The sequence below is a fragment of the Ostrea edulis genome, chromosome 6, assembly GCF_947568905.1.
Source record: "Ostrea edulis chromosome 6, xbOstEdul1.1, whole genome shotgun sequence".
Classification (NCBI taxonomy): Eukaryota; Metazoa; Mollusca; class Bivalvia; order Ostreida; family Ostreidae; genus Ostrea; species Ostrea edulis.
The window spans coordinates 35,708,668-35,734,634 of NC_079169.1; the positions used below are offsets into that span (position 1 = coordinate 35,708,668).

The window sequence follows — 25,967 nt, forward strand, 5'->3', positions numbered from 1 at the left end:
AAATATAAATTCAGCAATGAATGATCTAAAAAATAATAACATTAAAATATAAAATTTTCTATTTTTCAAACATGTATGGATGAATTTATTACCTTATGTTTTGCAGAATATCAGAAATTTTGCTATTTTCTGGGATCCGACCAGAAAATACTAAATCCAATAGCATTTTGGTGTCTCTATCATTGGCATCATCAATGCCTGACATGTCCAAAATCGCCGGAAAGTTAAATTTCATCAGGTGTTTAACATCTTTTGCATGTTTCAAATATTTTTCCTTTCGATATCTAAGAATAGAAAATGCAATATCATACTATGTATTTCTAAAAATTGATAAGTTCCAATGTCACTCCAATGTCACTCCCTTTGAAAAAATTAGACATTCATATGTCAATTCGATATATCCCTGTGAGCTCGAAATAAAAGACACTACAGAGTCGTCCACTTTTGCTTCATACTTAGATATTTTATTGAAAGTAGACATTAACGGCAAACTGACAACTCAACTGTATGACAAACAGAATGATTTCAGCTTCTCCATTGTCAACTTCCAATATTTATGTAGCAATATTCCATAATCACCTGCATATGGTGTTTATATCTCTCAACTGATTCGATACGCAAGAGCTTGTTCTGCGTATTGTCAAGTTTTGAATCGAGGCAAGCTACTGACAAACAAGTTGATGGTACAGAGGTTTCAACAGCCTCGAGTGAAGTCAACATTTCGCAAATTCTATGGTCGTCATAACGATCTAGTTCGTCAATACAAACTATAATTGGGTCAAATGCTGTCTGACGTGTTTGATACCGATTGTTAGGCCGTTCTTGGCACACTGATTTTGACTACTACACTGGCGTCGGTGGCCGAGTGGTTAGGCCGTCAGACTCTCGACCGAAAGGTCGTGGGTTCGAGTCCTGGCCGCGGCAGGGCTGACGTTGTGTCCTTGGGAAAGGCACTTTACATGAATTTCCTCACTCCACCCAAGTGTAAAAGGGGTACCTGGCTATAGACATATGCTAGTGCTCTAGCGCTTGTAATGGCAGCTTGAACTGTATGCTTCCTAGGAGGCTGAGAAAGTTCTAGATTGATAGAAGGTCTGCCGGGGTAATAATGTACATTGATAATTGTAAAGCGCTTTGAGCAGCATACGCTGGATAAGGCGCTATATAAAACCAATCATTATTATTATTATTATTATAGAAATTCGGGTTTCACAATAAAACCCAGTCCTGCTTGTTTATGTACGTTTTATCTGTTAATTCGTTATTACATGCTAAAATATCCAGTGGCGGGATTTATCATTGAATTTTCAATGATTCTTTTTTCACATGTGCTATATACCTAAATGGTTTGTCAAAAACTGTAAAATGGTGATTTATTAACCACTGGAAATTGAATAATAAGTAATCTCTCTCAAGAAATTTCAATACCAAAACTTTTTTTTTACTTGTAAATCTTCTACCGTTTTCCAAGCAGTTTAATGTAACTTTTGTGGACTGATTTACGTTGGGAGTTAAAATTAGTCGTCCATCTTCTCCAGTCAGGATTCTTGAAGAAGAATTGCTATCATACTAACAGTCCAACTTTGAGTACAAATTTCGTAGACAATGAGATCAATAGCTTAGAACAATATATACTGCTTTCCATCTAAATGTATTAATCATTTAGAAAATGTTTATATGGAAATACAATGAATGAGACTTGACTTTCTCATAATACATAAATACGTAACACCTAGACCCAGTAACTGGGTGCAAATGAAAGGGGAGATACTGTGAAAAATGAAACATTGTCATGATTTGAGGTATATAATTGTTTAGAAGTATAATTTGTTAGGTTTATTATTCTAATTTTTCTTTAACATCAGAGAAAGGGTATATCTATGATCTTCTCCTCTCATTTAAAACCGCAGGGGTGAAATCTCTTTTTGAAAAGGGATGTTGCCTGGAAGCTGACAATTATAGGTTTCTTTATGTACTATGCATAAAGTCAAAGATTTACAATTTTTGAACAGTAATCATTGGTTATATTGTTACCATTCATGTTTTAGAAACCATTTTTCTACAGATACTTATTTGATGCAAATGCTAGATTTTATAAGAAGCGTAATCTATCCTATAGGGGTTTCTATTGGTATGGTGATGTTGAACTTACATAAAGCATTGACACTGTTGACCATGAAATCTTATTTGACTTTAAGATCTTAGAAGTTTTATCCACTGAGTGATTTATTTTACAACTATCTGGTAGACAACAACAGTGTCAACAATGTAACCTCTAATTATAATTCTATAAAATGTGGAGTACCTCAGGGGAGCATTTTGATTCATGTCAATGATACAATGCATTTCTATTAGTATTTAAAGACTGCATATTGATTTTATATGCCGATGATAATTCTATATTTTATGTTAAGAAGGATCATAAACTAGGAATTTTTTGGGAAAGATTATCTCCATAATAAACTATCTGTTCATCTTGGCAAAGCAGAAGTCAAATATCGGCATCATCATGATTACTTAGAAATGTTTTATAATTCTCTGTATTGATTATGAAATCAATGGATGTAAAGGTGTTAGATATCAAAGTATATGTGTAAATAAGTTTTCCTCTAGTGAAAATATTGTTTTCAGCTTCATACAAAGGGTAAACTTTAGACTTAACTTTTTATTAAAAAAATACATCTTGACTAAATTTACAGTCGAGAAATGCTTTATGTTCTCCTTTAATACTTGGTTTTAGAGTCAGCATTTATTGTGACATTTTACACTTAAGAGTTCACGACAGGGTTACTAAATACGGAATTTTCGGGATGGGCTGGAACGACCGATTAGAATAGACGTTTATACACCGCGGTCACGTGATATTAACCAATTGTAAGGGGAGATACTGTGAAAAATGAAACATCGATAAAAAAAAATATGGTGATACGCTAGCAGTCGTCCCACGATGACAATCCAAGTCACTCTTGGTGCTTAGTACCTGGGTGTAAATTAAATGGAAGGGTAAAGGCGCATTTAGATGCGTATCCTTGGATGCAAGGCATGAAGTTTTATCGGTATCCTCAATACATTCTCTAGATTTATTTCTCTCGCCAACTCACATAGTTTAATCAAATACACTTTCCTATAAATTGTTGTAGTGATTCTTTTCTTTGAAATATATAATGTCAATGCAGGAACTTGATAGCAATTGAAGTACTCCATGCTTGTTTACTTAGTTATTGTAATCCGGAAGTGACATGCTCTACAAATTACGTTCGATGCGCAATAAAAGTCAGAGTAGATCCTTACCTCGAAAATCTCATATTAAGATTGAATCATGCTATAATATATTAGCGCAAAAACAAAACTGTGTATACTTAAAAATTGAATAAAAACCTAAAAAATATTCTTCGATCTCTCTTTATTCTTAAAGGTTTAGTTTAATAAACTAAATGCATGTTTGAGTACTCTATTTGTTAAATATCATTTTCGATTTGCCTTAATGATCACAGTACGTTTTTCTGGAGTTTCGAAGCTAAGCGACACATGGTTAGTGATAGATTAGAATTTCGGACATTCATTGACAGTATCCAATGTACTGCAGAGAAAAAAACATTGGTTTTTGGATGAAAATTTTGATTAAGAGACGTCTTGCATGATGCTTTATTGAGACGATATGAGCATATTGGCACCGTTAGGAATGTAAGGACGGTCGTGTGTGACGCCACGTCTGTAAGATACGTATATACAAACATTTGTGTTACCGATTTCAATAGCCATATTTGACCACTAGAAGCATCCCTGGGTATCAACGGATAAGTCCATGTACCGTAAGGAACAAATTGCGAGAAGCCAACATCCGTCCTTGATGTCCTGCTATCCGTGCTGTTCTGCTCTGGCGTCACCGTGTTGTGAGGTTGGCGTGGTGTAGGATACACAGTCGTTTTAATAACAGAGATTGGGGAGAAGTTCTGTTAACGGACGAGTTGAGATTTCATCTCGACAGCAGTGACGGTCGTGTTCCGTCTTATCGTTGTGCATGACGCCATCATCATTCAACGCAGGGAGTGGAGGGAGGGTTATGGTCTGGGATATAGTTACATTATTAGCTGACCTGTTTCGTATTCTTATAAGGTGGATTTTTCCCACACACTTGTGCGTGAAAAAACAACTATCTTGCCGTGCCCTTCATCTCGACAATAACATAAATAGAAAGGTGAGGATAACGAACAGTGACCAATCTCATAATTCCAATAAAGAATACAAAATTAAGTGTAGGACAAACACGAATCCCTAGATGATATTTTTACCTATTATACATTATAATTCCTATTTATATATTTGATATAATCTGATGAAATAAAAATAATAGACGTAACAAATTTCCCACATGTTTACTGAACCTAGACGTTAACGGCAACGTAACAACTCAACTCTATGACAAACAGGATGAATCCAGCTTCTGAGTTGTCAACTTGGCATATCGATGTAGAAATATTCTTTGAACACCTGCATATGGTTTGTATATTTCCTTATTCCATACGCGGGAGCATGTTCTACGTAGATCAATGTTCAACTTAGACAGGAGGTTGACAATAATTTGACGTTGCAGGAGCTTTAACAATTTCTTCTCAATTCATTATTTTGCAAATTATATGATTTTTGCAACGATCGAATTTACAAACAATATTGTCTTTAGAGCGAATGTTGTCTGACGTGATTTATGTCATTTGACTAAACTGTTTTTGCACAACTGATTTTGACCACGGATTGATTGATCACTGTTGGATACCTTCGTCTTTCTATCCAAGCATTTAAAAACTGAAAACTCATATATTTGATATTTTACAGTCTTAATTAGAAAGACATCAAAGACAGATTTAGCCGGTTCAATATTTTACAGCCTTGATAAAGATTTAAAAGAGGAAGATATACTCAACGTTGCAATATGCTTTGTTTTCTGCAATCCCAGTCCGCCGAAACACCCAACCATTGCATGGCTTCTCCATTCACCAGTGATGCTAGCAATCAATGTGTTGATAAATGACGATTTTCCAGAACCTGGTGTCCCAATTATGGCAATATTTAAAGGTCTGTTTTCTTTTCCAATTCTTTTTAGTAGTTCTTCTAGAGCTTCTTTTCTTCTCTTCTTTAAATTAATTTCTTCATTTGACTACAATTTGACAAGCAGATCTACATCTATACAGTTGAATACTTGATAGCAGTAGGGAATTATGAATTATTATATTAACCACCGTAAAAGGACTGAAATATTGCCAAAAAGGCGCAAAACCGTAATCAACCAATCAATCATTTTCGTAGCGATACCACTGTAGACCCATGGGCGATGATATTGGGGCGTTTTGTAAGAGGTGTCGCTCTTTTTTCAAATGGTGACATTGAAGTCCGCAACATTGAGATACCGAAAGCGACTACATATGCTTTACAAAACATGTATGACAGAAAACTGTGTTATGTGTTCCTTCACTAATATCCTTCCAATGAGTATAATGACTAAGGGAAAGCAGGAGGACATATCATTCATACAATGAAGACGATTATCTATTTTACTATCAACGTTACCGGTGGCTTTAGTATGCAATAGATAGGATAAGCATATGTAGATCTAGAGCTTTTAGTAATTCAAAGTAGATTACGAGAAAACTTACCTTTTGACAGTAATGTTAATCCTGCTATTCCTGTGATAAGCATTTTAGACCGACTAAGCCTCATATTTATTTTAACACTTGCATTGATCACTGTTCGTTATCTTCGCCTTTCATTTAACACATGTAACATTTTTACAGTTTCATTTACTACTTTATAATTGTGATGCCATATAGTGTGAAGTAACTGAGGTGCATTTTTGCAGAGCACTGGAAATTTTCTCGGAAAGCCCTTCATTCATAAGAACATAACAGTCAAACGTTTCATGTTTTACCAAACGTATATTGATACGTCCATAGAATAATCAGAATCGACAATAAACTGAAATTATTCATACACCTTTGCAAACTATTCCAAGCATTCCAATTCTATATACTCACGTTATCACCTAAATCGTTCATGTCAACTGGCTTCCTACAAACAGAATGAGTGCATTAGCCAATATCAACACGTAAACATGATTTCTTCGTGGTGAATTGGGTTAATTGCCTTTTATGCGCTCCAAATAAACATTAAAACACAGACACAGCCTGTTGAATTTGTCAGCACATCAATTCATAAATGCATTTTATTTGTGAAAAAAAAAAAATAGATATCACGACGAATACATTTAAAATTGATATTGTACAAGGAGCTGTTTCAAGACGAATATACACTATATTTCTTAAAGCTACAACTTAGGAGAAGACGTATCTCCGCTAATTAATATGATCACTATCCGTTCATTGTTTTGTAAACTTTTCATTCCAATACACTACTGGACGGAAAATATACTGAGTGCAATTTTTTACGAGGTGAGGTAGTAATCCTCGTCTAGTTATTGTACAATTAAAATGGCTGACCAGCAGATTTACTACGATTTTCGTTTGACCAATTTCTTGAAAATTATGACTCTTCCAACGCATCTCCCATAATGATAAACGACTTCAAGATACTGTGATTTGATATAGGATTTGGTCCTTTTTAAGTTTCAAAACAAGGTACAAAATTGCTGATTTCTCATTTCTTTACTTTTATCCAGGAACTCCGAAAATAGAGTTCATGGGGATATTTAATCATTTCTTCCGAAAATAGATGTTTTCTAACGAAGGGAAAACCCCAGTTTATCAACATTGTATTATGAGTTATTCTAAAGAAAGACAAAATAGGTTACATTATATATGCAATGTGGGTATTCATTAGATAGCTAGTAGTCTAGTCAATCTGGCTCAAAAATGAGCAAAACCTCAAACTAATTGCAACAGAAATGAAATTTTGATTATTCATGCAAGAAAACACACGCAAACAACATATTAAAAATCGGCTTTTGTATTTCTATGGGAAAATTGGAATTTTGGGGTAAAACGAAGTGTTTTTTCATGAAAATCGCTAAAAACTGGAAATTGAAGAAAATGTCCATTTTATGTAACATACAGTAAAAATAAGTTTCATATCTCAAATTTCAACCTGGAAATGTTCGATTAATTTTTTTTTTTTACAGCAGAATGTATTCTTTCCTTGACTGTAATTTTTGGGTAAAATCTTGTTTTTTGAATATAATTGTTAAAAATTTTAAGAAGAAAACCCACATTTTGTCATACATTTGAGTCTACCAATAAAAAACTGAAGTTAGGATTTATTTTAAAAACTGCTCAACAAGTAAGATATATAGATTATTGGCAATATATATGAAAAATACCATTTTAGGTAGGAAAACCTACCTTTTTCTAAAACAAAAATAGTGAAAAACTGGAAATGATAGGAAATGACTGTTTTATAGAAGAGATGACATTGATCTTATAAATTTAGGAATAAAACGTCCAAATGCACAACTAAACTTTTCTGCACCAACACTTATTTTCCCTTGCCGAATTTTGGGCTGAAATCTTCATTTTCCAACAAAAATCGTTAAAAACTGGATTTTGGAAGAAAATTCTTTTTCCTGTCCATTACATATATGAGTTATCACATGAAGATTTATAAATTAGAATAAACTGTTAACACAAAACAAGTGCCCCTTCAAAAATGGTCTGTAAAAGATGACCTTACATCGGAAGTTGGAGGCGCGCTTACCATTCCGGTCCTGTGTTTCACATAAATACATGTAGTATTTTAAAACAAACAGTGCATAGTAAAGCTTACGTTACCAAATTCTTTATTAAGCTGAGTTTTAACAGTTTGTACTACATCTATGACGAAACAAGGTTCAGTTTCTTCGATTTTATAAAGAAATCTTTAATACATGCACTTCATCAAGTTCTAGAGTTTGGGAAAGAGGGGGGGGGGGGGAATAGCTGTATTTGATGTTTAGTTCTATCAAAATTATTGTGCAATTAATACCGAGAATTTCAGGAGTAATCTGTTTTAAAAACAATGGACACATAGAGTTAAAAGCAAAATGAATCATGCACGCAGCATCGTAAAAAAAAGGGGGGGTGAAGATAATTTCACAATATTGCCTGAAAATTGACAAGTAAATTTTAATCCAAAGTTATAAAAATCCTTGATGGTGTGTGTGGTGGTGGTGGTGGTGGTGGGGGGGGGGGGGCTAAGGTTGTTCTTTCATTTCAATTTTACACTTCCACTGTGTACAGTTCACGACAATGCTATTTAAAAAAAAAAAAAGAGGAGGGAGGGCAACCAATCTGTCTAAAAATCGACCTCTGTACGTAAAATTTATCAACTTTGCATGTAATGATAAAAGGTGTAGAGCCATTATTGCTACGTGCCTGATAATTATATAAGTGATCATTTGAGTAATTGCAATACAGTTCAGTCCATGTTTTTACAAGTACAACGGCTAGTGTTACAATTTGCCTTGCATTTACAGCGAAAAACGTTCAAAAGTTTATCTGGCGCGACTTGTAATTTAGTTTTAACGGATACAAGAATTGCTGAAAGCAGTGATAAGCCCCAATTCGAAGGATCCAAATTAATCATATCTTTAGTCCACTCTATGACTTAAAAAAATCTTGCAGTGCTCCTCTTCTGCAGCTGTAGTTAGTAGTTAGTGGCAATGACTGAACTTATAAAAATGATATTGTGTTAGACAATACTTCACAAAGCAAATCTCCTATAAGTATCTCTATGGTATTCCATCGTACAAAGTCGATATGACATCGACACCAGAATATATCTTTTTCTCTATGAAATCCTCATATAGGAAGGTGAAGATAACGAACAGTGATCCATCTCGTAACTCCTATAAGCAATACAAAATAGAGAGGTGGGCAAACACGGACCCCTGGATATACCAGAAGTGGGATCAGGTGCCTATTGTCTATAAGAAGTAAGCACCCCCTGTTGACCGGTTACACCCACCGTGAGCTCTATATCTTAATAAGGCAAACGGAGTTATCCTTATTCAATATCATTGTGCCAAAAACGGCCTAACATTCTATATGAAACAGGTCAGACAGATTTGACCCAATGATAGGTTGTATTGGCAAAGTAGATTGTTATAACGACCATATAATTCGCGAAATGCTGACTTTAAACGAAACAGTTGAAACCCCTTCACCATCAACTTGTCTGTCAGTAGCTTGCCTCCATTTAAAAACTAATCATATACAGAATTTTTTCGCGATTTGTGTACATTTTGACTATACAGGACCCATTCCGATGCCGAACATTCTTGACGTTGTGTCGCATCCTGTGAATGCATGTAGAAAGGGCAAGGATTGAGAAACTTCGTTTCCTAAAAAGACGTCTGGTTTTAACGATATTCTTCACTTAGGGGCAAGATCAAAAATTCAATGTCTCACAAAAAACTAAGTTCACATAGTTTTCACCAAGACCCCCCCCCCCCCCTTTAAAACTTTATATGATAAATGTTAAAACTAATCGAATAACAAAGAAACGTACGATTATAAATAACACTCTGTATACCTCTGTATACCTTTTCTACTGTTTATTCACAAATGAAAGTGTACATTAAATCTATCAAATGTTCATTGATATGTTTTAAATATTATGTGGTATTCAACAGTCGCTTGTCTTTTTCCTTTTTCCACTAAAGTGTAATCGATGTCGGATGACAGAAACTTACGGGAGTTTTTATTCCCCTCCCCCTAACTAATTGAATTTAAATTTTCATCTGACATTGATTTCGTCCCTAAGTAGGGCAGTTATGTTTATTTCAGAGTTCGTTGCTATTTCTGTGCTTTATATATAGACATTTCAAACACAATGTGGATTTTGTATGATCCTCTAAAATTTACGATAAATAACTGTATCCTATTTCCATTCTCAATGATCGTGTGCCAGCGTGTCGATAATTCCATCGTCATCGAAAACAAGTTTTGTCTTGAGTAGATGGTCGGGCGGTCTAGCGCGCTGTTCGCATGCTGCTAGGAGATGTGGTTCCGCAGGTCGTGAGCCCAAGACTAATTAGAAAGAGTAACTACTCGATTTTACATCAAATCATGATACTATGCGCAAGTGTTTACTTACATTGATTTTTATTATTTATATTATCAATGTTTTATTATCATTATTATTACCCATGAATGACTCCCCAAACGTGAATTTGAAAAAGAAAAGCAAAAATACTTTACTTACTTAGTTTTATAAAAGTTTTTAATACAAAACGCTTGCTCAAATGATGAAAATACAAAATAACTGAAACTTTTAACCCGAATGGCTTTCCATACTTTCTTTTTTAACAACCGTAATTCCCCCTTGTAAATTGACACTAATTCTTTAAGATTTCATTTATAATTGATTATTCGTAACTTTTAAAGTAAATATTGTGTTTTATAATTAAAATTAATTCAGTAGAGGGTCAAATAAAATATTTTGAAGCTTTATTCGCGAAAGTTCCCCGGGAATGGAAGTCGGCAAAGAATATGAGATGCTGAGCAATATTGTATGTATATAGAAGATCTTAAAATCACCTTTTTAATACAACTGTTAAGCTGTTTAATCGCGTTTTTTATTACATGCACTTTAGATCGTCGTGTATAACTTTATTCCGATGACTGTCACAGTTAAGTTACTCCCCTTTACGTGTACGGCGTGCCGTAAACACCACAAAATATCGTTTGTTTACTAAAACATTTAAGTCTAAATTTGAAATATTTCCCATTGTCCGATTTTGTCCGATTTTTTTATGTTGTTAATCTCGCTTTTGTTTATTAAATTCCATCGAGTTTGTTTCTGTTGCAATTACTTTGAGGTGATTTGCTAGATTGACTAGACTATAGTAACTACACGTGTGTTTGTGTATCGGTATGTTGACATCTAACTCGAAGAGCATTCTGGGGAGAAACGCTGATCTAAGTTGCTGACAGTTCAAGAAAATGTACAATAAATAATCTATCGTCATCAAAAAATGTCTAGGATAATGTTTAACAAGAATTAATATTTGAGTCAACTCAGGTGACCTATTGCAGCTTGTCAGTGTCGTCTGGTGTGCGTATTAATTGACCATTTTTAACTTCTTCAATTGTTGACAACTGACCTTCCAATTCCAATTTGGTGTGAAACATCTTAGGGACTAGGGTGATATAAATAATAAATTTCAGGACTTCTCCATCCCATGGGGTTAAGGATGTGCAAATATTGTTCGTTTAAAAAATTCTTCTCTACAACCCCACTTCTTCAGGAAAAACTAAATACATAATGATGCAGAGCTGGTAAACCTCTACCAAATTTGTAAATATAATAATAGTAATAATAATGTCCTTCATTTAAACAGGATAACACAGTTACTTTAAAAACAAGAAGTTTACATTGTGGTCCTGAAAACATATATACAGACAGCAGTATTATACAGATACAGTATAAAATAGTATATTAAGGTATTTTACGTTCATACGCTATCTATATACTTAGAACTGAAAACAAAACTGAAAATAAGCAAAAACAAATGTAGAGGAAATAAAGAATGTCTGTCTGTCTGTCTGTCTGTCTGCCGTGTCTTTAATTCCCAGGATGAAAAAAAACATTCTAAGATAAGCGGTTTTAAAAGTTTCCAATGTTGGATAATATTTGAAAAATTCTGGCATATGATATCCATATATTATTGATATCCATATATTATTGAAGTTTTTGGCTATATTTAGCTCTAAAACGTCATAGTTATTCGGATTTCAAACATTTCGGTTGAGCATCACTGAAGAGACATTATTTGTCGAAATGCGCATCTGGTGCATCAAAATTGGTACCGTTTAAGTTTTACATTATGACCCCTGGGTCGAGGCCTCTGCTGGTGGACTGTTAGTCCCCGAGGGTCTCTATAGCCCAGTAGCTAAGTACTTCGTTTCTAGCTTGAAAATACGGATTATATTTAATTGCTGTTCTAAAATTTAGAAATTCATTTCAAAATTAAGGATTATCTCCCTCATGCATAGCTCTTATCCTTGGACGAATTTGGCTCCACTTTTTTGGCACGCTGTTTTTGGCTATATTTAGCTCTAAAACTTCATAGTTATTTCGGATTTCAAACATTTCGGTTGAGCATCACTGAAGAGACATTATTTGTCGAAATGCGCATCTGGTCCATCAAAATTGGTACCGTATAAGTTTTACATCCAGGGTAGAGGATTTCTAACTACAGGGCGGGACCGAACTTGGAATATAGTGTTTATTCGTAAAACATTTAAATGATATCCTCTTTAACATTATTGATACTAAATTGAATCTAAATGGATATTTTGAAGGAGGGGTAGCCAATTATCAAAATTTTCAATTACTGTCGGTACTGAGAAGTACTGATAACTGCTGTGGCTATCGGCGGCCTAACAGGAGGTGTGAAAATGTGCCGCAGGTTAAATAAACACGATTATGGTGTATTAAAGAAAACAATGGTGTTTCTCAATTTTCTCCCTGATATGTATATCATTTTTCAGTTTATTGAGACGATTACAACGATACCAAACGCTACATATGTTAATGAGAAACCAAAGTTTGAACAATTTTCATTCTAATGCCCTTCCCCAATTTCTTCAATGTTCCTAAATTCACTGTTTAACAATAATGAGTAACACAGGCTATCCCGGTTTTGAATGTGAATTAGTTTATTTAGTAAATGAAAAGCATTTGATATTCAGCTGTGCCTTCATTATTCTACAATTTTTTTTATCGGGAGTGTCTTTGTATTACAATGATCTGTGTATAACTTGTACATTCCATGCAAGTTGGAAGGTTTTTCAGCATAATATAGATTTAGTGGTAGGTCAACTAATTCTCGTTTTTTCTAATCGTTTCAATGTTACTGGCAAATCCGAACAATATACATAACAAATATCGTGAACATAAGATCACCAATTTGCATACCTTATTTTACCTACACAGTGATTTTTTGGGGGTTAAAATCCAACCGATATTCGGCTGTTTCCCCTCACTAAAATTAGCTATTTTCCCCCAATTATATATATATGTTTTTCCCAATTTCAAATCTAGGGAAATTAGGCCATTAAAAAAAAGGTTACCGTATATTTCTGACAGAGTAAATACGTTTTTTTTTTCCAGTTTTATTCTCCAAACCACTGCACATGCACAAGGTTTTGTAAAGAATATGTAAAACAATAGAGGCATCCATATAAGCAGATATGCAGCGAAGTATATAGCTTCCAGATGCACATTAAGCCATATTGTTTAAAATTTATTTTGACCGCCATTTTTTGTAGGGTCAGGCTAATAACAGGAAGTGGCCAACAGTATAGGGTTTTACTAAAATTCGAAAAAAACAAAACAGGAGAGACATTCTGGAAACTTGATTATTAATATAATACTAATATTTACAAGATTATGGGTACAAATGCTGGTGAATTAATAATTTATTATTTTCTTTATGAAATTAGACAATAAGTATTTCTTAGAAAAAGTAAATAATATATATACAAGGTGTGACTTCCAATACATATTTAATGTTGAATAATGATTTATTTTATGATTTTAAATCAGATCTGAAATAAACCTCAAACAAAACATTGTTATTTGATTATTTTCTGCATCTTTACCATTTTAATTTACTATGAATGATTTTTCCCAATTTGAGGAAAATGTCGCTAATTTTCCCCAATTCAAAAGGAGGGGTGGTAGTTTGAAAAAAAAAAATCACTGCTACAAGACCGCCAATCCTAACATTATCCCACCTCTGATATACCCATATCTCTATTTTCTATTGCTTAAGGAGTTACGCGATTGATCACTGTTCAATATCTTCACCTTTTTATACACAGACCGTACGCATCCCAGATTGAAATTTACAAAATACAGGTTGTTGTGCATTGTCCAAAGTGTTACAGCAAGTAGTGTGAGTTATCACTTTTCATAAATAAGAAGTGAAATTATATAGTAGTTTGAATGAGTTTTTATGCAAATGTAACCTTTGGTGCGATGGATTTGTAATTTTTTTCTTACTAATTGTAGATACATTATTTTGATACTAACTTTAATTTTGGATTAATCGGGTTACCTGACCTAGATACAGAGGTCTTATGATGGGTGCTATCGGTCAACTAGGACTGTTTACTCTTCTTGAGCACTTAATATTACACCAGAAAACAGAGATAAATGAGAAAAACTGGAAACACCTGGGGTGGGATCAAGTGTCTATTCTAATTTGCCAATGCAACCTGTTATTGGGTCAAATGCTGTCTGACATGTTTCATACCAATTGTTTGATCAATCTTGACACACTGATTTTGACTATGGATTGCATTATGAAGATATAGGGCTCATGATGGGCGTGAGCGGTCGACGGGGAATGCTTATTCCGTTTAGGCACCCGATTCCACCTCTGATATGTCCAGGACACAGGCTTTTGACCCTTGTTTTGTTGCAGCTTTCGGAGATAAATAGCAATGGTTGCAATCATGTCATTTTTAAAATAATAAATAATCGTAGAAGAGAACAGTTGTAAATACATTTCCATCGCATATTCCCTGGAAACTCAAAAGGCCAACATTCTCAGAGAGTTATCATTCTGTGTCATTTCAAGCTAAGTACCTTTTGTTATTATTATTATACAGAGTTCATAATTTCTTTCCAGAAACAGGTGTCTGTGGGCCAGGGATTCGTGTTTGCCCAACTCTTAAGTTTGTGTTCTGTATAGGTATTTTTAGATTGTTCAATCTTCGTTATCTTGACTATTTCTGTTATCAGTTACACATCTATATCTTGAAAAGATGCCTACAACTGCTGTGAAACAAGTTCGACAGCATCAGACCTAATGACAGGTTTCGTTTGCAAATGCATGTATGGTCATTATAATGAGAATAAAATTTCCAGAATGCTGAAGGTAAGGTGTGCAACAACAGGGAGATAACTTTTGATATACCTCGTTGCACTTCACACTTTATGATGTCACATGAAAAAGTGCGTCACAACGTACAGGACTATATAGCAAACTTCCGCCAGAGTTTATTTGCTTACAAACCAAACTCTTCCAGTTAGGCATTATGGGATAGCGATTTCTTAGGCCGCGTATACTGTGACGTCACTGTAGAATGACGAAAAAACATAACGTCAAACGTAAACAACTTTCAAGACAAGAACGCAAACATCAAGTTCATTACTTTACACAATAATTTGAACAGTATCCCTACCTTTTAATGATCTTTTGATCATTTTATGTTTAAAATAAAATCCATACTTTTATATTAATGCTCTTAATGTTAATATCTTCAAACTTTCAACTACGAACTACTTCTTTAGTGTTATTTGCCTGCATGATAATAGCGGATTCACAATATACATATCTGTATATTGTATTGCGTTACATAGGAGACGTCTATTCGTAGGTGACGTAATGGGGCCTCGACGGGGAGTTTGGACTATATAGTAATATCGTGGGGAGTATGCCATAATATTTTCTCGTTATCTACTACCGCTGTCCAGTGTGAAGCGGTGTTTGTGTAAATTGACTTGACAAATGTTTCTCAAATATATTAATAATAAAAATCCACACCTTTTTAATGTACAGAATGCATACGGTAATATAAATTTTATATTTTGACCTTGAAAACGCCCCTTATGGGCATCGGTTGGAGAAATTCAGCTATTTGTAAATAACGGCTTGGCGCAGGTAAAAGATGATGCTCGTTTGCTGATATTCTATGTGAAACCATGAAAGGAAACATGTTATCTCTGCAAATCTTGCTAGGGAAATAGGCTTTTATAATTGATCATTGTTTGTGAATAGGAATTTGTATGACATTCCATACCATTTTTTAAATAAACCTGACTGTATTTTACCTCTATAATTACTTTATATTTCAATGTTATGACATCTTCTACTTGTGCAAAAGCGATTATCGCATGAAGTTTGAAATGTAGAAATATCATGTCACGCGACTGATATGATCACGTGAGAATAAAAGAAGAGTATATTCTAGTTTACTTTAAGATATACCTAATTTTGCCAAACCAAGGAACAGCTGGATAACGCCATGGGTCTGTTCGACTTCAAAACAGATTTGTTAAGTGTCATTTTACTAACTTTACGTTAATTCGCCCCCCTCCAGATCCGCCACTGACCGGGCTTTAATCATTATCATCGCGAAAGTGACAGTCATCTGTTCAACGATGTAAACAAACATCAAGCTATGGAATAAGAAGATCAAGTTTATTTCAAAGATGTGGTATGTAAGACATTTTCGGGAAGATATCTAACTGTGATCAATCTCATAACTCCTATAAGCAATACAAAATAAAGAGTAGGGAAAACACAGAACCCTGGAAATACTAGGTAGGATCAGGTGCCTAGGAGGAGTAAGCATCCACTATCGACCGGTCACACCCGCTGTGAGCCCTATATCTTGATCAGGTAAACGGAGTCATTCGTAGTCAAAATCAGTGTGTCAAGAACGGCCTAACAATCGGTATAAAACACGTCAGACACATTGGGTCTAATGCTGTCTGACATGTTTCATACCGATTGTTAAGCCGTTCTTGGTACACTGATTTTGACTGCGGATAACTCCGTTTACCTGATCAGGATATGGGACTCACGGCGGGTGTGACCGGTCAACAGGGGATGCTTACTCCTCCTAGGCACCTGATCCCACCTCTGGTGTGTCCAGGGGTCTGTGTTTGCCCAACTATCTATTTTGTATTGCTTGTAGGAGTTATGAGATTGATCACTGTTCGTTATCTTCACCTTGCACAGCATTTGACCCAATGATAGGTTGTATTGACGAACTAGATCGTTATAACGACCATAGAATTTGCGAAATGCTTACTTTAAACGAGACTGTTGGAACCCCTGTACTATCAACTTGTTTGTCAGTAGCCTGCCTCGATTTAAAAACGGATGATACGCAGAACAAGTATCGTATCAGTTGAGATATTTATACACCATATGCAGGTGATAATGGACTATCGCTACATAGATATGGGAAATTGACGGTGGTGAAGCTGAAATCATTTGTCATAAAGTTGAGTTGTTAGTTTGCCGTTGAGATCTGTTTTCAATAAAATATCTACTTATGAAGCAGAATGCTAATGAAACACGGAATTTATGACGAAATGGGACCGTGGAAAACCCGCCGGGGAATTAAAGATATAGATACAGTATGGTTATCCTCTCGATATTGAATCTTTAAAAAATGTTGACTGATTTTAAAATTTAATTTCTAGGGTAGACATCCATAGCTATTTATTCATGATATTTAGTTTTGTGTCTAAGATCAAAGTATTTTTATATCATTTGATAAAATTCTAGTTTCAACATTATTGCTCATCAGTTTGATCCATATCTCTTGATAGTAAAATCATTTAAATCAATCAGTAGGAAATGTGATACTACAAAACTTGACAAATGAATATAACTATATTATCTTTTTTTGGGTTGAGATCATTTTTGTTCATGAAAATGTTCAAACAACCCATCAAATGTTGTACAATTATAAAACGAAGTGACAAATCGCGTAAATGAAATAATTCTTTTTAATATATTACCATGGAAACAAAGGCCGGTAGGTGGTCATTATGTCTCCCCTCTTTCAGGGAAGACCTATTGTTTTTGTACTAAGCGTCCGTCTGTCTGTCTGTCACAAAATCTAGTGAACACTTCTCCTCCTAAATCCTAAATGGGTTATCAGATAGACTTGAAACTTGGTACAATGCTTCATTGCCATTTGTAGATATGCATATTATAGGGATAGGAGGATCCGATGAATTTCCTAAACGTTATAGGTGATCTAAGAGTGGTGGAAAAATAGCTTGTGAACACTTCTCCTCCTATATGGGTTATCTGATATATCTAAAACTTTATACATTGTTTCATTGTCATTTGTGAAGATGTGCATATTGTCGGGACAGGAGGGGGGGGGGGGGCTGTAACATAGTTTGTGAACACTTCTATGTGGCTTATGGGAGTTCATAATGTCTATATTCCTGCTCATTATTTCTCCTGCATACCATGCAGTACATTAAAGGGAGGAGCTTTCATTTCGAGCACTCTCAGTCTGGGGAGTTGGGGAGACATTTGTTTTTCATAAAACCAATCTCTAGTTTTATTTGCTTTTATAAATGTTGATGATCCAAATATTATGTTAAAAGTGAATTGTTTCTGACGTAGACCTTGTATAGCTGTTTAATGTGAAATTTTGTTGGCATGGCAACCAATTTGAATTTTATTCTGGATATAAAAAGTGCTATTTTATGTTTTCAATTAAAATTTCTTTTACCAGTTAGTATAATCTGATAGATAATACCCCTTTTTAACTTCTACTTGATTTTTACCCTATAAGTTTGCCATGTGTAATTTTTATATCACTATTATTCCCTTTAGTAGAAAGATCTAGAAAATGTGAAACATCACAAACTTAAGCCCATCTGCTAAAAAAAAAAAAACCCAAAAAACAAAACAAAACAACACGGGCAATTTGTTTTAGAAAATATTTTTTTAAAGATAAATTCCTACTTAGCATACTGATATGCAACATGGCTTTCTTCACTACATGTTAAAATATTCCATACCTTACTTGAAAACAGATTCTTGAAACCCCATTACGTCAGCTATATGGTTTATCCAGTAAACTTGAAATTTTATACAATACTTCATTGCCATTTGCAGATCTGCATTTTGTAGGGATAGGATGATCCAATTTTTTACCTTAAAGTTATAGTGGATCTGGGGGTGGAGGGTGTAACAAAGTTTGTGAACACTTCTATGTGGATTATGGGAGTTCATAATGTATATGTTCCTGCTCATCATTTCTCCTGCATACCATGCAGTACATTAAAGGGAGGAGCTTTCATTTCGAGCACTCTCAATTTGGGGAGCTGGGAAGACATTTGTTTTTCATAAAACCAATCTCTAGTTTTATTTGCTTTTATAACTGCTTATGATCCAAATATTATGTTAAAAGTGAATTGTTTCTGACGTAGACCTTGTATAGCTGCTCAATATGATTTTTGTTGGCATGGCAACCAATCTTAATTTTATTGTAGATATTTTTGTGTTTTGAATTAAAATTTCTTTTACCAAATAGTATAATCTGATAGATAATACACTTTTTTCACTTCTACTTGCTTTTTACCCCATAAGTTTGCCATGTGTAGTTTTTATATCACTAGTATTCCCTTTAGTAGAAAGATCTAGAAAATGTGAAACATCTGGTCAAAAAAACAACTCGGGCAATTGTTTTTAGAAAATGATTTTTAAAGATAAATTCCTACTTAGCATACTGATATGCAACATTACTTTCTTGACTCCATGTTAAAATATTGCAAACCTTACTTGAAAACAGATTGTTGAAACCCCATTACGTCAACGTAGTTAACAGTAGCCTGTCGTGGTCGTAGAACAGATGGTCACTAACTTTGAACGAGCTCCATGCACCTGAAATGGTATCTTATCTTTATACACACGTTTCCACATCCACTATACTCTGACACTTAAGGAGCATACTTTGATATCTAACCAGTTTTACATTTTGATTGATTTCCTGTCCGCGATATGTTGTGGTGATAAAATTCGATAAATCCAAGGTATGAAATAAGCGTCCAATTACTACAGACCAATAGCGAACTAGTTCAAACAACCGAGCGAATTTGTTGTTGCTCGTACCAACTTTCCATAGTATATTTGTTCTAACTAAAAACCAATGATTAGGCGAATATTTTGTACATTCGAGTTTTTTTTTTCCAATTTTCATCATTAAATCTGACATCTTTTTTCTTTGCAAAACATCATCGTCCATGTCCTTAGAAACATAAAATACAATATACTCGTTCATCCTAAGTAATCATTTCACTAAATATAAGTAACAATTCGTACTAAATGATTGATGGGAATTATTTCATTTAAGAAATAGTATAAAAAAAGATTTGATTTTCCTCTTATCATTAATAAACCACTCACCTGCGTTTAGTTGTGACGGAAATTTTCAGATATTATCTTTCTAGTCTAACTTATCACACAAGGTAAACACAATGTGCAATGCTGTCTCACTGTATTCCGTTCTTTACATATTGATGCATACAACGGGTCAAGATAGAGGGCTTAACTGCAGGTGTAACCGGTCAACAACTGATACAGAGAGAGAGAGAGAGAGAGAGAGAGAGAGAGAGAGAGAGAGAGAGAGAGAGAGAGAGAGAAGAGAGAGAGAGAGAAGGAAAGAGAGATCCCAAACGTAATCTCTTGGCGAATGTAAAACTAGGCCATGTACGTACCCCGTAACCCCCCCCCCCCCCCCCCGTAGCCAAGCAATCCCACTTCAAGTGTTTTAGGGGTCCGTGTTTCCTCTACTCCTAATCTTGTGTTTTTATTGGATTGATGAGATTGATCAATGTTTGTTATCTTCACGTCTCATCAGTGTAAAGTCACAAATACAACCGAACAAATTTGATAATTGGAAATACCTTCCTGTGTAGAAAGCGTGCTTCATCTTATACATTATGATTAAAAATTGTTATGCACATATAGAACATAATTAAATGGGGGCATGAACATTCACCGTAACACATTAGAAAAACAATTGAAAATAAGAAAAACCTATTTATCAGCTAGATAGGCTACACGTAAATGTCTTTCTCAGTTGGATGAATGCAATCACTTTTTTCACTGACTGCTATTAAAATTTCCAAAGATGAGCATATAAGGTATGAAACAAAATGAAGAACAAACTACATAGCTTTTCTTAACTTTTGAATGTGATGTCTCCATATGAGTGAGAGAGACGTTAAACAAGATACAATCAACAATCAATTGAATGTGGTTACATTTCTTTTCATCTATTCGACTATGGTGGGATATGTTTTAGTGTGGATGACCAAAAAATAAAGATGGCAAGCAGCTAACGTCAACGTTCAATGAAATATACAAGTAAGAAAGGTGAAGATAACGAACAGTGATCAATTTCATAACTCCTATAAGCAATACAAAATAAATAGTTGGGCAAACACGGACCCTGGACACACCAGAGGTGGGATCAGGTGCCTTGGAGGAGTAAGCATTCCATGTCAACCGGTTACACTCGCCGTGAGCCCTATATCTTGATCAAGTAAACGGAGTTATCCGTAGTCAAAATCAGTGTGTCAAGAACGGTCTAACAATTGATATGAAACACGTCAGACAGCATTTGGCCAAATGATAGGTTGTATTGACGAACTAGATCGTTATAACGACCATAAAATTTCCAAAATGCTGACTTTAAAACGAGACTGTTGAAACCTCTGTACCATCAACTTGTTTGTCAGTACCTTGCCTCGATTTAAAAACTGAACATACGCAGAACAAGCCATTATGTATCGAATCAGTTGAGAGAGATAAACACCATATGCAGGTGATCATGGAATATTGCTACATAAATATGGAAAGTTGGCGATGGAGAAACTGAAATCATCCCGTTTGTCATAAAGTTGAATTGGTAGTTTGCCGTTAATATCTACTTTCAATAAAATATCTAAGTATAAAGCAGAAGTGGACCACTCCGTGGTGTCTTTTATTTCGAGCTCGCAGGGAATTATCGAATCGACATATGAATGAAGGTTATTATTGTTAATAGATAAAATGTCGATGGATGTATATCTAAATGTCGAATAGAAGGCCACAGCAAGAGATTTTTTCTTCTCACATAGAAGTTTCGAAATAAATTCTGCTTCATATGAATATAAAAACAGGTCAGCTAACAAAGGAGCACAATTCGTGTCCATGGGTATTCAAACAGACTGATGGAAGATATGATCACCAAAGACCACGAAGATGTTGTGAATGAGGAACTATAGCATATTTTTTATCTCAACTTCCGAATACTTGTGCGTGGAATCAGAGTGATGTTTAACAAAGTAAGTCTTTGGATGACTGATCACTAGATATGAATATTTCTGTTTTCCATTTTTTGTTGAAGAAGCAAATGTATATGATGTCAAAAAGTATAGTCTTTAATTTATCATGAGGAATGGTCGTGTAAAGTGTTGAAAAGTCAACGGTTTTGATGTTGTTGATCTGAGAAAAAATTTGCGATTTCAAGTTTACTAAAAGTTCTTTAGATTTTTTTAGAATCCACATTTGATTTACACCACTTCTGGCATATGTAGCCGCACAGTAAGTTTGAAAATTCTCCTTCACAACTGTTAATATTTTAGTAAGAAGCAAATATAGGGGCTTGATAGAGCACTTACTGAATCCAGCGATGTATCTTTGTAAGGGTTTTTATGTAGTTTAGGAATCCAGTATAGGTACGGTAACTCATATTCATTCGACCCACCGACTGGGATACCAAATGTGCCTAAAACTAAATCTTTCATATCTTGCACATATATTTTTCATGGCAAGACCTTTCATTTCATGTTATAAATTTTGATCTTAAACTTTTTTAAAGTGAGTTTGACCCACTTTAAAGGAAACATAACATGTGACGTACAGTATAACCAGAACCATTTTAGGTGGAGCTTTCATATTTTGTAATTATATTTTTCTATGGCAAGACCTTGTATACCATATAGTTTGATTTTTTTGACCTTGGAGTTTGAACTAGTTCTAAAAGAAACACTCTGACATATTCAATATCTCCTGAATTATTCAAGGTACGGCATTCATATTTTGTATATAGGTTCTTTATTCAATATCTCCTAAACTATTTAAGGTAAATCTTTAATATCATGTATATAGATTCTTTATGGCAAGACCTTTTATTTCATACAATAACCTTTGACCGTGGACCTTGAAATTTGACCTATTTTTAGAAAAATGTAACTCGATAAATATCTTCAGAAATATTCAAGGTGTGGCTTTCATATTTTTTAAATATATTCTTTATAACAAAACCTCGTGATACAATCGTATTTGATCTGGTGACCTTAACATATTTTCTTTTCTTAAAAAACCTGACTTAATCAATATCTCCTGAACTATTTAAGGTAAAGACTTTATATTTTGTGTATAGTTTCTTTATGGGAATACCTTGATATACTTTAGAGTTTGATCTTGTGACCTTGACCTGAAAGTTTGACTTATCTTTCCTAAACTATTTGAAATAGAGCTTTCATATTTTCTGTTTACATGTACATTTCTTATGGCAAGATTTTTCATATCATATCATGATCTACATGTGTGACCTTGTGACATCGATCTTATCCAGAACAGCAAGATCATGTTAGTCATAAGATTGATAAACAAAATCTTTAAAAAAATCACAACAGCTGAACAATAACAGGGCCAAGGTGACGTTGGTGAGCGATGTGGACGATGGTCATCTTGTTTATTTTGCCTCGAGTATTTTTCTCTGTATGCTATTCACGATCTTTGAAATGTTATGTCATTTAACCACTTTTATGGATGAACGTTCCCATTTAATCCTTCATGTTTATATCTCAAGACCTCTCATATATGCGTCTTATGTCCATTTCCCTGTATAATTACCCTAATGCAGTACACCCTGGTAACGGAGATAATAGCCGCCGCGGTGGCCTAGAGGTTAGAGCGTTCTCCCCGCATGGGGTTCGAATCCTGACCGCAACAGACCCAAGTTGTTAAAACAGTGACAGTTCCATTTCCATCACCAAACGCCCGGCATCAGGTGTGAATGTCAAGGGTCCTCGGAGATGACCTTAGAAACGGATGTCCCATGTCACAGTAGGTGTGGCACGCTAAAGAACCCTCACTTCTCAATGGCCATAAGTGCCGAGCAAAGGCCTAAATTTGAAGCCCTTCGCCGGTCTTGGTGACGTCTCCATATGAGTGAAAAATTCTCGAGAGAGAGACTTTAAGCAAGATCAATGTATACGGATATCTGCTTGTTGTGTCAGGTTACTTTACAAAATGGACATAATTTTATCGTTGGAAAATTTCGAAGCTGCAACTGTAGCTATAGTGATATTTATCAGTAGAGGAGGTTTCATTCGGATCAACGAGTTCCGTTTGAGAATTACTTGTTCAGGGAAAATCATAAACTTCTGTAGAGAAAGGAAACCCACACAACTCGGCCATGCTAACAATTAGATGGAATGGTGAAAAAAATTAACAAAATGCTTGCCGAAATGTTATCAGCATATGTCAACGACCACCATATTGATTGAAATAAGCATCTATGTAAGGATGGCCTATGGATGTGCAGTCATGAAACCCTAAAATGATGCTGGGTCTTGAAGTGTATACACCCCTAGCCATTGCATATGAAATGTAATGGTAAATTAAGTGTATTGCTCAAAATACATGTATATGGCAGTTGCAGGAAAGGCTGAAAGAGTCTCATGGCGGAATTTGAGAAATTACAAAAGGTATTATACAGTGTAAAAAGTGGTATCACGACAGAAAATGAAATTGGCATTCAATTCATGCTGGTGATCGTGTAGACGCACCTAAGTTTTGGTCATATAGGCAGGAACCATTTCAAATGATCCAAAAATGATCGAATGTAACATACAAATTAAATCCTGGACACACCGATCGCTTACGATCTGCAATCAAACGGGTTAATCTCTGAAAAGTCAGTTTGATGTAAATGTTCCAAATGCCAATGACTACACCACTGATAAAATGTTATAAACTATCACAATGACACGGATATTTGAGCTACTGGACTCAGGAAACATATTTAGCAATAAATCAATTTATTAGATGTTTCTCATTACACCTTTTGTTGCCATTGATGCTTCTGTTCAAACTAATTTTCTAATAAACAAAAAACAATATACCAAGATTGTATGTATAGGATAATAATGAATTAAAAAGAGATTGGTGAAGATTCACATGGGCACAAATTGTGCTCCATTATTAGCTAACCTGGTATATATATTTTTATGAGGCAGAATTTATTCAAAAGTATTTACTTTAGTATGTATTGATATCTTTAACGTGACATTTAGATAATCATATCGACTTTAAACAATCCTCATTTTCACTCATATGTCGATTTGATATATCCCAGTGAAGTTGAAATAAAAGACACAACAGAGTCTTCCATATCTGTTTCATATTTAGATATTCCATTGAACATTAATGTCAGCTGCAAATTAAGAACACAACTTTATGGCAAACGGGATGATTTCAGCTCCTCCTTGGTCAACGTCCTATATTTGTGTAGCAATATTTAAATACCACCTGTATATGTTGTTTATGTCTCTCAAATGATTCGATACGCAAGATCATGTTCTGTGTATGATTAATGTTTAAATTGAGGCAGGCTGCTGACAAAGAAGTAGATGCTAGAGGGGTTCAACAGCTTCGTTTAAAGTCAGCATTTCACAAATTCTATAATCGATATAATGATCTAATTCACCAAAACAAGCTTTTATGGAGTAGAATGCTGTCTGACGTGTTTCATGCCATTTGTTAGGCCGTTCTTTACAAATTGATTCTGACTACGGTCTGCTCTGTTTGCTTTATCAAGGGCTTACGGCAAGTGTAACCCACCAACAGGGGATTCTCTTAGGCACCTACCTCATTTCTGATTCCAGCTGAGAGGGTCCGTGTTTGCCCTTCTCTTAATTTTGTATTTTAATGGATTTAGGACATTGATCACTGTTCGTTATCATCGACTGTTTATCAATATTGATATTGTTGTACTTTTCCATGCATCTTATTTTTATTTCTGCGATATAATATGTATATCATGTGCTTTAATTTGCTATTGAAAAGAAGCTATTCTAAATATGTATCATATTTACCAGTGCGAGGTTTGAAATCAAGTAAAATCGGTGTCCAATTAACCAACGTTACATGTAAGACATTATCCATTAGAATTACAGTACTTATGAGGAGAAGTGCTGTACATTTTGGACAATGACATTATTGAGCCAAGAAAAAGTGATTGGAGCTCATCTTGCATTCACTACCCATTTTGTATTCTCAGATTGATCACAGTATGTCATCTGATTTTGTTAAACATTGTTGTCATAATTTTGACAGGAGATAGAACAATCATGAAAAAGAAATAAAAACC

The 25,967-nt window shown here is 34.6% G+C and overlaps 2 protein-coding genes across 6 annotated transcripts in view; both read right to left on the bottom strand.

Annotated features, from left to right (window-relative positions):
* Positions 1-20,181, bottom strand: part of LOC125683580 (uncharacterized) — a 40,605-nt gene extending 20,424 nt beyond the window's left edge. The window contains exons 1-5 of one of the 5 annotated variants that reach the window (XR_008795734.1): positions 19,946-20,069; positions 19,322-19,423; positions 6,030-6,063; positions 3,747-5,155; positions 93-284 (exon numbers count right to left, since the gene is read on the bottom strand). Coding sequence is in view for 2 of the 5 variants with exons in the window: in XM_048924880.2 (XP_048780837.2) it covers positions 93-284; positions 4,923-5,155; positions 6,030-6,063; positions 19,322-19,347 (485 nt within the window). In the remaining 3 variants the exon portion in view is untranslated. Of the gene's footprint in view, positions 1-92; positions 5,156-6,029; positions 6,064-19,321; positions 19,424-19,514; positions 19,879-19,945 lie in introns of those variants that run through there. The other 4 variants (XR_008795735.1, XM_048924880.2, XM_048924882.2 and 1 more) reach the window with 4 other exon arrangements.
* LOC125683570 (uncharacterized) overlaps positions 1-25,967 on the bottom strand; it is a 127,346-nt gene that overhangs the window by 51,735 nt on the left and 49,644 nt on the right. The window lies entirely within an intron of this gene.